The 13736-nt window shown below is 65.5% G+C and overlaps 2 protein-coding genes across 5 annotated transcripts; one reads left to right on the forward strand and one right to left on the reverse strand.

Annotated features, from left to right (window-relative positions):
- Positions 1-217: 217 nt before the first annotated feature.
- On the forward strand, positions 218-9322 carry CHTF18 (chromosome transmission fidelity factor 18). 4 transcript variants are annotated; one of them, XR_015556465.1, is made up of 22 exons: positions 218-362; positions 548-953; positions 1128-1296; positions 1719-1811; positions 1901-1953; positions 2083-2227; positions 2734-2943; positions 3453-3550; positions 3832-3955; positions 4033-4184; positions 4410-4503; positions 4867-4965; positions 5049-5179; positions 5511-5682; positions 6598-6822; positions 6903-7052; positions 7145-7275; positions 7776-7896; positions 7997-8141; positions 8258-8401; positions 8814-8871; positions 8949-9036. XR_015556465.1 is itself a non-coding variant. In XM_087449327.1 (22 exons), exons 1-22 carry the CDS (start codon positions 272-274, stop codon positions 9083-9085), a joined length of 2946 nt encoding a protein of 981 aa, XP_087305453.1. In that variant the 5' UTR covers positions 218-271; the 3' UTR covers positions 9086-9322. The 4 variants fall into 4 exon arrangements, 3 of the variants coding, with proteins under 3 accessions (XP_087305453.1, XP_014649088.1, XP_087305452.1); XM_087449327.1 differs by lacking the exon at positions 7776-7896 and having other exon boundaries at positions 548-721; positions 803-953; positions 8949-9322; XM_014793602.2 differs by lacking the exon at positions 7776-7896 and having other exon boundaries at positions 8949-9322.
- Positions 9301-9777, reverse strand: GNG13 (G protein subunit gamma 13). Its single transcript, XM_004438220.3, has 2 exons — positions 9628-9777; positions 9301-9466 (listed from the first exon to the last, which is right to left on the reverse strand). The coding sequence occupies exons 1-2, from the start codon at positions 9723-9725 to the stop codon at positions 9361-9363; spliced, it is 204 nt and encodes a 67-aa protein (XP_004438277.1). The 5' UTR covers positions 9726-9777; the 3' UTR covers positions 9301-9360.
- Between the last annotated feature and the right edge of the window lie 3959 nt (positions 9778-13736).

Genomic DNA, 13736 nt, shown 5'->3' on the forward strand with positions numbered 1-13736 from the left:
CCCACTCCCCGCCCACACCGTGGACGGGCGGCCGTGCAGGCCACTGGCGAGAGCCCCTGAACCCGCCGCTTCGCTTCTAGTGCACTGATTCGGCCCCGCCCAGCCTGCGCGCGCAGCCCCGCCCCCGCCCGCTGACCAATGGAGAGGGCCGTCGGGCACGCCGGCTGTTGATTGGCGTTGCCGGGAAGCTCGGGGCGGGGCTGCGCGCGGCGGCGCGGGAGGTTCGGCGCGCTGTGCGCGGCGGGCGTTGGGCCGGTAGGGTCGTTCGGCCATGGAAGACTATGAACCGGAGCTGTATGGTGTCGAGGATGATTTCCACAGCCAGTTCGCGGCCGAGCTCGAGGTGCTGGCCGAGCTGGAAGGTGGGCGCCGGCCCCGCCGCGGCCTGTCCCCTGTAGCCCATGGCCCGCCCCGGGAGTCCGGGAGGGCTGCTCGGAGGAGGGGAGGCGAGCGGAGGGAGGAGGGCCCTCCCGCGCCGCTGGCTGCGCGAGCCTGTGTGCGGAGACGGCTGCCCTGGGCCGGCCGCTGTGAGTCTTCTGTCCCGCAGGGAGCGCGGGCCTGTCACCCTGCGGGGGCCCCCGGCCCACGTTCGAGGAGGCCGTGGCTGGAGGGGGCGCTGCCACTCACTGTTCTCCCGGTGGACCTCCAGAGAACCGCACGGGCGGTGCCAGGAAGAGGCAGCTGGCCGCGGACGTCCGGAGGGACAGGTCCTTGCCCCCCAGTACGTCCGCAGGGACCTCGGGCGTGGGGGTGGGATGCGAGGCCGGGGAAGCGCTTCTGTTCCTTCCGTGTGTCTCCCCAGCCCCCAAGGTCAAGCGGCCCAGGCTGGAGGCCGTGAAGAGGCTGAACTTCGCGCCCGACGACATGCAAGAGCCCCTGGTTCCTGACTCCCCGTGTCGGGACATCACCCCCCCACCGAGTCCCGAGGTCCCCGCTGAGCTGTGGGGTGAAGGGTGTGTGGCTTGGGGCACAGGTGTCCCAGGGGGCCCTGGAAGGATCCCGTTCCTCGGACGAGGTCCTGAGGGCTGGGGGCCTGTGGGAGGGCTCTGTAGCCCAGGGTGGATGCGTGCCCCTCTTCCTGGAGTAACAGGAGCAGAGACCCCAAAACAGCCCCCGTTCTTCTCCAGGCCTTTGGATGCTGGTGGCGGTGCGCGTCTCACACAAGTCTCGCCTGCTGCCCGCAATCCTGTCCTGAGGCGGCCCCCTGTCCTGGAGGACTACATCAACGTCACGTCTACAGGCGGCGACCGGGCCTTTCTGGTGCTGCGGGCTGACCCAGTGGGCACGGGGGTGCAGGTGGGTCTGTGCAGCCACAAGTAGGGGGCTGGTCACCACCCTTCTGTGGGGTTGGTGGGCTGGATGCTGCCCAGGAAAAGGTTTTGGATGTCGTATCCCCACTGGGAACCTGGGGACCCCTCAGGAAATCCACTTGGCCACCAGACATTCATTCTGGAGGGCCTCCCTCCCCTCCTCTTCTCTCTCCTCTTCTTCCTTTCTTCTCTTTCCTCCTCCTCCTTCCTCCTCCTTTTCCTTGCTAGAGATGCCTCCGATCCCAGTGGCTTCTCCTCTTGAGGTACCTGGTTAGAGAAGGGGCTCTTTCATCTCTAGGTTTGCTGATGCTGGGAAATGCCCCTGGGTCCCCCAGTGCTGCTGGGAGGAGGGCTGTGGGGAACCCCATGACCTAAGAGGGGGTGACCGCTGTCCTCCCTTCCCTGCAGAGCCCTTTCCTTGACATCCGGTGGCGCAGCCGTGGCCAGCTGGACCTGCTGGGTGTGTCCTTCTCCTCCCTGAAGGAGCAGGTGGATAGTGAGGTGGGGTCTGCTGGGGTTTGCTGGGAGAGGAGGGGTAGCTTGGGGGTGACTGGCTAAACCATCCTGATCCCAACCCTTGTTGTGCACAGCGGCGGCAGCAGCTGCTCGAGGAGGCCCAGCGGCTCTCAGACACGCTGCGCAGGTGACGCGGTGGGCCCCTCCATCCCTGCGATCCTCAGCTGGTCTTGGACTGCTAACCCCCCAGCCTGTATTGGGGGGTGGCGCTTGTATGGGGTTAAGGCCTGGAGGCTCAGGGCACAATGCTCTCCAGCCTCAAGCCGGAGGAGGCGGAGGAAGAGGCCCAGCCCTCGGGGGCCCCTGAGGAGGAGCCGGCCAGCAGCCAAGACGCCTCCCAGCACTGCCTCTGGGTGGATGAGTTCGCGCCCCAGCGCTACACGGAGCTGCTCAGTGACGATGTGAGGTCTTGTTCTCGCTCAAGTGTGATTAGTGTCTTACTTGTCAAGAGGGAAGAACTCAGGAGCCAACTGATTTTTCTGCTGCCAGCTCACAGGGCTGTTGGGATGGAGGAGAGGGCTGTGGTCTACCTCACTGACTTGTAGGTGGGGAAACTGAGAGCTGTACGTGGTTAACATGTTGCTGGTCACTGATATCTGGGCAGGGCACCTTGTGCCTGGAGCCTCTGTTTTCTTTCCTGCTTTTGTAGCAGCTGATGCCGGGATGCCCCTGGGGATGGCGGGGACTCCCCGAGGGCTGTGGGGACGGAGGACTTGGGGTGAACCTCATGCTGCCACTTACCAGCAGGGTGACCCGGTGCCAGGTGACCCAGTAACAGTCACTCGTCATTCAGCGTCAGCATCCCTGTGGGTGTCCCTGGCCTTGTGGCGTCAGGGTGATACAAGGGGCAGGTCTGGGGAGTCATTGGTGCTGGTGGTCGCCCCAGGCTATGCCTCCCTTCCTGCAGTTCACCAACCGCTGCCTGCTCAAGTGGCTGAAACTGTGGGACCTGGTGGTGTTTGGCCGAGAGAGGCCCACCCGGAAGCCCAGGCCTAGTGTGGAGCCGGCTCGGGTTGGCAAGGAGGCCACAGCGTCCAGCAAGTGGAAAAGCCACGAGCAGGTGCTGGAGGAGATGCTGGAGGCCGAGCTGGACCCAAGCCAGCGGCCTCGGCAGAAGGTGAGCCCCACCCAGCTGCACTGCACACCCCTCTGAGCCCAGGGGCTGCACTCTGGGTGGTCGGCACCTTCGCAGCCTCTGGGGGCCATGGAGCATGTTCACTGTCCGTGTGGTCGTGAACATGACGACGGCAGAGTCTCGGTGTGGAGCATTGGTGACGTGAGTTAGGACGTGAGCCCGTTCTCGTAATGGCTCAGGTAAAGTCAGTGTCCCTTGATGGGCCCTGCACCTCCCTACGATGATCATAGTGGGCAGTTTGGTTTCTGGGCGTCAGTCACATCAGTACTGTTGAGACCCCATCAGGTCTCACATCACTCTCTTTTTGCAAGGTTTTCTTGCTCTGAGCCAGGAGCACGCTGGGGTTTGTTCTCGTTTGGTGACGGGGCAGGGTGGGGGAACATACCCCAGCACCAAGCCTCACGGGGCGGGATTTTCAGCCTCTGGTGGTTGGGCGGGGGGCTCCCTGTGGTGGTGCGGGCTGCAGCACATCTTCCTCTGCCTCGCTGCAGGTGGCGCTGCTGTGTGGGCCCCCTGGGCTGGGCAAGACCACCCTGGCCCACGTGATCGCGCAGCATGCAGGGTACTGTGTGGTGGAGATGAACGCGAGGTGAGTGGGCCTCACCCATTCTGACATGTCTGCTTGAGTCTGGGTCACGGCCCTGAGACCCCAGTGGGTTGGAGGCAGGGCTGGGATCCCAGGCTTGCGGGGGGGTGGGACTCATCCTTTCTCGGGCTCCCTGGGATGTAGGGCAGCCACGTCGCAGGGTAGCCTTGAGGCGTGGGCATGGCGGCTCAGCCCTAGGAGACGTCTTGTCAGGGACACTGGCTGCTGCCCTGGCCGAGGCCATGGCTGCCCTGACGACCCCTCCCCCGGCCTCACGGTTCCAGCGACGACCGCAGTCCTGAGGCCTTCCGCACGCGCATCGAGGCAGCCACGCAGATGGAGTCAGTGCTGGGCACCGGCGGGAAGCCCAACTGTCTGGTCATCGACGAGATCGACGGGGCCCCCACGGTGGGCCTCCTGGTGCCCCGGAGGGCGGGCGGGCAGCAGGGGCTGTGGCTCACTGTGCCCTTTGCATGTCCCCCCAGGCTGCCATCAACGTTCTCCTGAGCATCCTGGACCGCAAAGGCCCACAGGAGGCAGAGCTGGCAGGCCTGGCCTTGCCCATGGGTGGGGGGCGGCGGCACCGGGCGGCAGCGGGGCTCCTGATGAGACCCATCATCTGCATCTGCAACGACCAGTGAGTGGGGCCGGCCGGGCCTCTGGGGGGCTGAGGAGGGGCCTCCGCAGGAGGACAGAGGGCACCTGGGAGGGCACACCCCCATCTCCTCCAGCCACCCAGTAGATTTGAGGCTGGGATTTGGCCCCAGGGCCCCACGGGTCCCCTGTGCCCACTGGGCTGTGGCGTGTGGTCCGGCGCCCCTGGTTGGGAGGGCACGGCGAGGATGCTGCCCGACCCCCGCAGGTTTGCGCCCGCCCTGCGGCAGCTGAAGCAGCAGGCCTTCGTACTCCACTTCCCGCCCACTCTGCCCTCACGGCTCGTGCAGCGGCTCCAGGAGGTCAGTGAGGGCCGACCACGGCGTGGGAAGATGTGGTTCCTGTCCTGACCCCGAGCTCCCCTTCCCCATCCCTCCCCTGTCCTTCCTTTGTCCCTGCCCTCTCCCACCCAGGGTCCCATCCTCTCTGCCGTCAGGCCCCTGTTAGCTGGCCCCTGCATGTGGGGGTGGGGGCGACTGGACCAATTTGGTCTCAGGTGGTAGATGGTCCCAGGCAGAGACAGAGACCAGTCCACAGGGATCTGCAGTCTTTGTACCCCACAGGACAAGAGCTGCTAGTCACCTTTTTCCAGGGAAGGGGTGGCCATGGGGTGGGGCTCTGGGGGGCTCTGGAAGAGGGAGCACCCACCCTCCCGTCTCCTGCAGATCTCCCTGCGGCAGGGAATGCAGGCCGACCCGGGCGCACTGGCGGCCCTTTGTGAGAAGACGGACAATGACATCCGGGCCTGCATCAACACTCTGCAGGTGGGTGGGGGGTAGGATGGGGCGGGGGAAGGGGGGATGGGGCAGGGTCAGCCACCGCTCACCACCCCCACCCTGGTGTCCAGTTCCTGCATGGGCGGGGCCAGCGGGAGCTGAGCATGCGGGCCGTGCAGACCACGCACATCGGCCTCAAGGATCAGCGCAAGGGGCTGTTCTCCGTGTGGCAGGAGATCTTCCAGCTGCCCCGGGTCCAGAGGTAGGCGGGGGCCAGCATGGTGAGCGGACAGGCCAGCCTTGGCCTGGACAGCCAGTCCCCAGCCCCGGGACGCCAGACCCAGCGTGTGCAGGCCGGCTCTGCCTTTGCCAACCGAGACCCACAGCTGCCTAGGCCATGGGGGCCACTCGCCCTGCCTCCAGGGCATTGCCTCGGCCTCCCCGCCCCCTCCTGGGGGGCCTGCAGAGCCTTGGGACCTACAGATGCCCAGGACCCCTTGGGGAGCGAGGGTGCCTGAGAGGAGTGAAGTGGGCAGGGGCTGGGGTGAGGGGGCCTGGGGGCTCCATTCCAGCCTCAGCACCTGCTTCTGCAGGCGACGCGTGGGCCAGGACCCAACCCTGCCCACCCACGTGCTCCTGCTTGTGGACAGGCACACTGGCCTGGGGCCCCACGCGGCCGAGGCGCCCCTGAGCATGGCCTCACAGCGGTTCTACCACGTTCTGCACGTGGCCACCTCTGCTGGCGAGCACGAGAAGGTGGTCCAGGTAACCATGCTTCATTTCCAGCCTTTCCGGGGTGTCAGTAGTCTCGCAGCTGGCTGTGTCCCCTTGTTTCTGGACAGTGAATGAGTACGCTTCAGGTGGTGCCAAGCTCGAGGAGAAACGGGGACGAGAGTGAGGAGTGGCAGAGCCCTCTAAGAGGTGATAGCCAGCAGGGACAGGGCCAGGAGCAGGGACTGGCTGGTGCCCAGAGAGAAATGGCCAGCTTGGGCTGCACGCGGCAGGGCGTTGTCTGACCTCTGGGGTCACTCCGACTGCTGGTTGGGAACTGTCTGAAAGGCGACGGCAGTGGCTGGGCAGCCTGACCCAGTGGCCGGGAGGGGCTGGAATCTGGACATGAGCTGCAGGCATGGGGACACGGTGCATGTGGGGTTGAGAGTGAGTAGGGTGAGGTTTTGGCTTGAGCAGGTGGTAGAGATGCCCCCACCCCCAGGAGGCTGGCCTGAGCTGCCTCCCTGACTAAGCAGCTTGGGATTAGCAGCTGGGGATCCGCGTAAATCCAGAAACCTACCACGAGGTGGGGTCGTGTGGTGGCAGAGAAGTGGGACTCCCACGTGGAAGGAGGGCTGGGGCTCCATGCCCTTGCCTTGGGTGGACAGGGCTTCCTTTAGGGAGGGGCGGAGGCTGGACCCTGTTGGCTTCTCGAGGCAGTTGTGGTGGGGAGGTTCTCTCCCGCATGTCCTAGGGTCTTGGTCACAGCAGAGTGGGGTGGCAGGGTGGGCTTTCCTGGCTCCCCCCAGGGGCCCTGTGGCCCTCACTGGTGTTGGTAGCTATCTCTGAGACCCTGGACTTGGCAGGGCAGGTGGGAGGTGAAGGGTCCCAGTGGGTGGTGCTCGTGCTGTGGGCTGGAGGGCACGAGGCTGGAGGGGCTCAGGGAGCTGCCCGCCTGCCTGCCCACAGGGCCTGTTTGACAACTTCCTGCGGCTGCGGCTGCGGGACTCCAGCTTGGGCACCGTGTGTGCAGCCCTCGACTGGCTGGCCTTCGATGACCTGCTGGGCCGGGCCGCCCACCACGGCCAGAGCTTCCAGCTGCTGCGCTACCTGCCCTTCCTGCCTGTGGCCTTCCACCTGCTCTTTGCCTCCAGCCACATGCCAAGGATCACCTTCCCTAGCAGCCAGCAGGAGGTGGGCTCCTGTGTCCTACCCATGCCCAGGGTGGCCCGGGGGTCCTGGGTGACCTGGTCCTGGCTCACCTTTTGCCCCAGGCCCAGAACCGGACGACCCGGATGCAGAACCTGATCCAGACGCTGGTGTCGGGCATCGCGCCAGCCACCCGCAGCCGGGTGGCACCCCAGGCCCTTGTCTTGGATGCCCTCTGCCTGCTCCTGGACATCCTCTCGCCCAAGATGCGCCCTGTGAGTGCCTTGCCTGGAAGAGGGGTGTGGCTCCTGGTGGGTCTGGCCCCTGCTGTGCTCAGTGTCCCTGCCTGCTGCCCCCTGGCCCACAGGTGAGCACACAGCTGTACAGTGCCCGCGAGAAGCAGCAGCTGGCCAGCCTCGTGGGCACCATGCTGACCTACAGCCTGACCTACCGTCAGGAGCGCATGCCTGACGGGCAGTATGTCTACAGGCTGGAGCCGTGAGTCTGTGCAGCACGCGGGGTGGGGGCCCTGGGGGTAGGGAGGTGGGGGAGCTGGGCTCTGGGTGCCATGGCAATCACTGGGCCAGGAGTCCACAAGTGTGGCCTTGGCAGGGCATGTGAGCCTCAGTATCCTCAGCTGTCGGGCAGGTGGTGGTGGTGTCCATTCCAGCCCAGCCCTTGCCCAGATGTGACTGTGAGGGGGTCGCCCCAGATCACTCACAGCCCTGGGACGTGAGGCTTCCTGCACAGTCTCTCACTGCCTCAGTGTCCCACAGGGCCCTCGAGCTCTGCTGGGCTGTTTCCCCATCCTGAGATGGCCGTGGGGATGGAGCCCCGGATCCGGGGTCCTGCTGCCCAGTAAGGGCACCGGTGCTGTCTGGGCTGTGGGTGTTTCTCCTCTCCCATAGCAAGGAGGCAGTAATGGGGGCAGTTCCCAAACGCTCAGCGCCAAGCCTGAGCCCCAGCCCTGCCATGTTGTCTCCCTCTCTCCTCTGCAGCTCTGGGGAGGTTCCCTCCTCATGCCCACGTACCCTTGGGGAAACTGAGGCTCGGGGCAGCTTGTTCCCTCTGCTACAGGGCTGGGATGCGGCAGTGCCAAGACTGGGCCCCATATTGCAGGTCTTGTGTTCTGGCATTTGAGGTTGTTGTGGTGGGTAGCCCCTGCCCCAGCTCCTCTGACCAGGTCCCTGGTGTTCTGCTCTGCTCCTCCCGAGAGCAGGAATGTGGAGGAGGTCTGCCACTTTCCCGAGCTGCCTGTCCGCAAGCCCCTCACCTACCAGGCCAAGCAGCTCATCGCCCGAGAGATCCAAGTGGAGAAGATGCGGCGGGTGGAGGCCTTGGCCTGGGCTGGGGTCAGCCCCCAGGTGAGCCCACCCCAGGCTCTGGGCAGAGCGAGGCTTGGGAGAGCAGGGCCCTTGGAGTGGACACTGCCCTGGTATGCCCTGTCTAGTCAGCTCTCACCACACCCCTCTTCCTGCAGGTGGACAAGGGTCCCCCCAGGGCCGACGGCCTGCTGGGGAGCGCTGGGGGAAAAGGGGCGCAGCCACCCACCCCGCATGGCCGTGAGCACAGCCATGAGCAGCGCCTGGAGCGCATCCTGAGGAGAGCGGCCCTGGAGGAGCAGGTGCAGGGGTGGGGCCAGGTGTGGGGGCGGGGCCTGGCAGGCGTGGGGATGGGGCTGGCTCTTAGGGGCCTGTCTGAAGGTCCAGCTCCCTGCCACTCAGCATGATGGGGTTCCACCAGGGCTCAGTTTTCCTGCCTGGACAGGGGCGTGGGCTCTGCTGGCACCTCCTGCCCTGGCCCTGACCCTGGCAGGGGGCACGCGGCTGTGAGGGGCAGGTACTTGCTGAGTGGGTCGGCGCTGCACTAGAGGAGGAGCCCTGGGGAGGGAGGTGGGCATCTACTCCCACTACCCACTGCCCAGAGGCACTGCAAGGCCCCTCCTCCCTGGGAGAAGGCCTCTGGGCCCTCCCCTTGTAGCAGGGAGTGTCCCCGTGGGCCTGTCCCCACCGGCCTGACCAGCCCACCTTCTTTAGCCCGAGAGGGACTTCTTTGGCCGTGTGGTTGTCAGAAGAGCAGCAGCGCCCAGCACAGGTGCGTGGGGGCAGGGGGGCAAGGGAGGGAGGGGCCAGGGTGGGCTGGGCAGAGGAGCAACTGTGTGGCCCCTGCAGAGGACGGGGTCCCTGAGACGGACGCAGCCGAGCGGCGCATGGGCACTGCAGTAGGCAGGAGCGACGTCTGGTTCCGCTTCAAGGAGGGCGTCTCCAATGCCGTGCGGCGCAGCCTGTACATCAGGGACCTGCTGTAGGGCCTGTGCCAGATGCCCTGGTCCACGCCGGATGCCCCGGGGTCCATGCTGGACACCCCGATCCACGCCGGACACCCTGGGGTCTATACTGGATGCCCCGGGGTCCACGCTGGACACCCTGATCCACGCCGACACCCTGGGATGTATGCCAGACACCCCAGTGTTGCTGTCTGTTATAAAACGTACAGAAGCACGGCCACCCTGGAAAGGTCTTTATAATATACAGTCACACTTTCATGGAGTTGATCTCTTTACAAAGAGGGTAGCCTGGGGCCTCACAGAATGACGCACTTGCCCTTTTCCACCCATGGGTTGTTCTTCATCAGGTCAGGGTTCAGGAAGGGGTCCTTGGGGATCCCATCTTCGATCCACTTGAGAAGCCTGTGGGTGGGCAAGGTGGCGTGAGCAGTGGGCAACAGGCCCCCCAGAAGTGCTGCCCCATGGTGACACGCGGGGTGTGGTCTCAGCTCAGGCACACCAATGTGGGCAGGCAAATGAGATGCAAATGGCGCTGGCCCTGTGGATGGGGCCTGGGGACTCACTCGGGGATGGTCTGGGAAGACATCTCCCTCTTGAAGGCCAGCTGGTACTTGAGGCTCTCGACCTCCTTCTTCATCTGGGGCACATCCCACTCCTCCATGGCGTCGGGAGCTTCGGCGGTGGCCAGCCTGGGGCTGCAGGGCACAGAAGAAAGCAACAGCCAGGGGCTGCTGGCCTGCAGTCACCCCCTAGATGCTGCTTCCCCACCAGTCACCACCCCCCGCCCTTGCACGCTGACCCACAACCCACTGCCTGGGGAGGTCCTCAGGGGCCACACCACCCATGCAGCCCCTTCCCCAGGTCCACATAGGCAGTACTGGGGTGCAGGGCCTGGAGCTGAGGCCCCACTAATGAAGTCCCACATGCCTCCCTGCCCCACCATGGGGCTAATTAACTGCAGAGGAAAGTTTCCACCCTTAGCTCTGCATTCCCACACGTCGTCAAAGCCTTGCTGAGGCCCGGCCTCTTGGCTGGAGAGGAACAGACATCTGGGAGAGAGCAGGACCAGGTGCCCACACCAGTCCCACTAGCCTCCCGCTGTGAGGCCCGCTTCCCACTCCTGACTACCACGGACGGGGTGGGGACCCTCCCTGGCCCCCTCCATGTTCCTCCTCCCTGCTTTGTTTGGGCAGAGCCCGTCCAGAGGGCAAGTTAATCCTGGGGCTAGGAGGATTTGGCTGCAATTTGCATCTCTAACCAGGGGCCTGAGCGTGGGGGCTTGTGCCGAGGATCTGGGGGTCACAGGCTGCACAGCAGTCCGGGACTTGGAGGCTGCAGCCTCCTGCTGTCTACTGTCATCCCTGGAACCTTCCACAGCCCACCTGGCCCAGTTTCTGCTTGTGAACCAGCCTGGCAAAGCCACAGGTTGAGACCCCAGGAGACCTGGCCAGTTGGGGGCAAATGAGGGTTGGTCACTCCCTGCCTCCGCCACTCCAGGGGCCCAGGATGTCCCTCACTGACTCCAGCCTCTGCTCCCCTCACCGAGGCTGAGAGCCAGGAGATTGGCTTCCTTGAACTTGGTAGGGTGGGTAGGGGGGTGGGAGAGACTGATGAGTATGACCTCCTGCCTCAGGCTGTTGGAGGGGACTCCTGGGTGGAGGGTCTCTATCCTGGGAGGATTATAGGAGGGTCAGCCAGTAGCGAGGTGAGAGCCTGGGGGTACCGTCCGCTGGGGAGGGCGACAGCCAATGGGGGCATGCAGGAGCTCCCCTCCCAGAGACCCCAAGTTCCAGCACCCCCACCCTAGTGCCGGCTTTCTCAGCCCCACACACTGACAGCCGCATGGGCTGGGGCCTTCCAGGCCAGGGGTGGCAGCTGTGCTCGCAGCCCCTTCCTCTGCCGCCTGCGCACAGTTACTGCCGAAGCCAGCTGCCCACACTGTGTGCCCCGCGCTGTCACGGCTCTCAGCGGGCACTGTGGGTGGCTCGCAAGGCACTAGGACCAGCTTCCCTCCGTTGGCTGCCCACCCGCCCGCAGATGGAGGGGGTCCTCCCCGCAGCTTGGCCAGGCCCCTTGGGACATGCAGGGCAGCTGCCCTCAGCACGAAGACAGACAGGCAGGGGTAGCTGGGGGTTAGGACGGTCCAGGTCAGACCAGTGGGGCCTGGGCAAGTCCCAGAACCCTGGATCTCAGTTTCCTGCTCAGCCCCAGGGGCCAGTTCATGAGACCTACCTTGGACGGGGCCGCGAGGGTGAAGTGACAGTGAGGTGATGGCGAGGGCGAACTGATAGGCAATGATCTGGGCACACAGGCGGGCAGAGCCCAGGCAGGTGCCCCGCCCATTCCTGCCACCAGGGGCCAGGCCCTGGCACCGCCCCCACCCTCCACCCGCCTTCCTCCTCGGCACTGGGCTGACCCCAGGGACCCGTCCTTGCGGGTGCTCTGCCAGCTCGGGTGGGAGATGCAGCCAGGGGCAGTGCGGGGTCAGCTCTGGCCCTGGGCTGTGAGGTCTCCTCCCACGGGGCTGGGTGGCCACATGGTGCCAGCACCAAAGCTTCAGCTGTTAGACTGTGCCCTCCGATGCCCCTCACAGGCTGAAGTCACCAGGCCAGGAGGGAGTAGTGGGGACCAGGCCAGGGTGCTGCGTCCTCTGAGGCCTCAGCAGTGTTCACTGATGGGCCAGTGAGTGGCCCTGCTCTGGAGCTGAGCCACAACGAGCCCTGCTCTGGCCCCTGCCTCTGTTCCCAGGCCAGCGGCAGGCAGACTGAGCAGCTGCCCTGGGGGTCAGGGGGTGCTTCTGCTCCTCAGTCGGCCCTGAGCTGGGGTCAGCCAGACTTGACTTGTTCTGTGCCGGCCCAGGGGGCGGCCTCAGGCCCAGCCCTCACAGTGCCCAGGGGGCAGCCTGGGAAGGTGCCACCTCGAGAGGTGGTGAGTGCCCGGCGCAGCAGTGCCTAACCCTAGGCTGGGCAGCTTTGGGGGCGCTGGGGAGGGAGGGGGGTTCCTTCCTTTCCATGGGCCTGTCACCCCTGCCTGGCTCCTCAGCCCAGCCCAAGTCAGAGGCCCTGTGAAGACACTGGCCCTGCCCTCGACCCCCAGAGTGTCCCCTTCTCAGAACTTGCCCTGCCCTGCTCTCAGGGGAGGTGCATCCCAGGCGGGAGCCACCAGGCAGCAACGGCAGCCACAAAGGGCGGCAGGGCCCAGCTCCCCAGCCTCGATCCCTGCGGAGGGTGAGCCCCGCACCTCCCAGGAGGCCTGGACCAGGCCCTTGGCAGGTGCTTCCCCTGGCCGGAGCCTGTGGACAGTCACTCTGCCCCCACTGGGAAGGCAGGATGGTGCCCCCTGTCCCCTCGGGCTCCCTGGCCCTCCCTGTCCTCATTCCGTTAAAACGGGGTCAGTGCGCCTCCCTGGCCCCTCGTGCGTCAACGTGACGAGGGATCAGGAGGCACTTCTGGAACTGGGGCACGTCAGGGCAACTAGGGATTATTTTATTATGGATACGTGGGGGTGGGGCTTAGAGCCGAGGGCAGACGGCCGGCAGTGTTTGCTTTGCTGCACCCGCTCCTGCCTGCCCGGCCCCTCGGGTGCCCTCCAGCTCTCCATTGGCTGGGGGCGCTGCTCACATGGGGCGGGTGCTGGGGGCAGGGTGTCGCATTGGCCCCCAGGACTGGCTCAAGGTTCGGACTGAGACCCAGGCTAGCCAGGCCCCCCCAACCCAGTCACGCCTTCTCCTGGAGGGCACGGGCAGACCTGGGCACCCAGGACCAGGCTTTGGCCTGACAGTGACTCAAGAGCCCCTGAGAGAAGCCCTGGTGTGGCTTGACCAGCATGGACCCCTGGGGTCTGCTCAGGCCCGGCTGCGGGTGCTGCTTCTGCTCTCACCATGGGATCAGAAAGCCCTGTTGTGGTCACGGTGGAAATCGGCCCACATGCGGGGCTGCGTCATGTGCTTCAACGTGCCTGAGCGCCGTCGCGCCCTCAGGACAGCAGGCTGGGCCTGCCCTCCCCTGCTGCTGTGCTGTTTCCAGTGTGTGGACCCTCGGGGTTCAGAAGTGGTCCTCGTGCTGACCCAGGCTGACCCCGGTGGACGCTGGTGCCCTTGGCTCTAGCCCCCCACCCCCATAAATCCACAATAACGTAATCCTGGGTCTCCCTAGTGTGCCCCAGCTCCAGAAGTGCCTCCTGATCCCTCGTCACGTGACGTGAGATGGAAGTTGTGACTCTGTGTGCTGGTGGGCTGACGCGCGCCTGCTCATGGGAGCCCCTGAAGCCCGTCCTCCGTGAGCGTCAGGGGACCCGGCAGTGCCTGTTTCTCACCTTCCTGGGAGGCTGGACTTTTGGACCCCCATGCACATCCCGGTCCAGCCCCCCCGTGCTCGGGCCCGTCCCAAGGCAACCCAGCGGGTCTGGATCTGTAGTGGGAGGAGGACACTCGGAGGCAGACAGCTTGTCCTCCGGCAGACTGCCACCTTGCAGGCGCCCAGAGCAGGTCCAGGGAGACCAGATGCCGTTCTGAAATTAGCTCCACTAGCTGGGCTGCTGGTAAGACAGCGGGGCTCCTCACTGGCCTGGAAATGGCCACCCCAGGCTCCACGCCTGCCGGGCTCCTGAGCAGTCAGTGGTGCAGCTGGGCCTCCCCATGCGCCATGGCGGGCGTGAGCAGCAAGGCCCCGTG

This window comes from Ceratotherium simum, chromosome 26 (assembly GCF_057802395.1).
Source record: "Ceratotherium simum simum isolate JZ-2026a chromosome 26, ASM5780239v1, whole genome shotgun sequence".
NCBI lineage: Eukaryota > Metazoa > Chordata > Mammalia > Perissodactyla > Rhinocerotidae > Ceratotherium > Ceratotherium simum.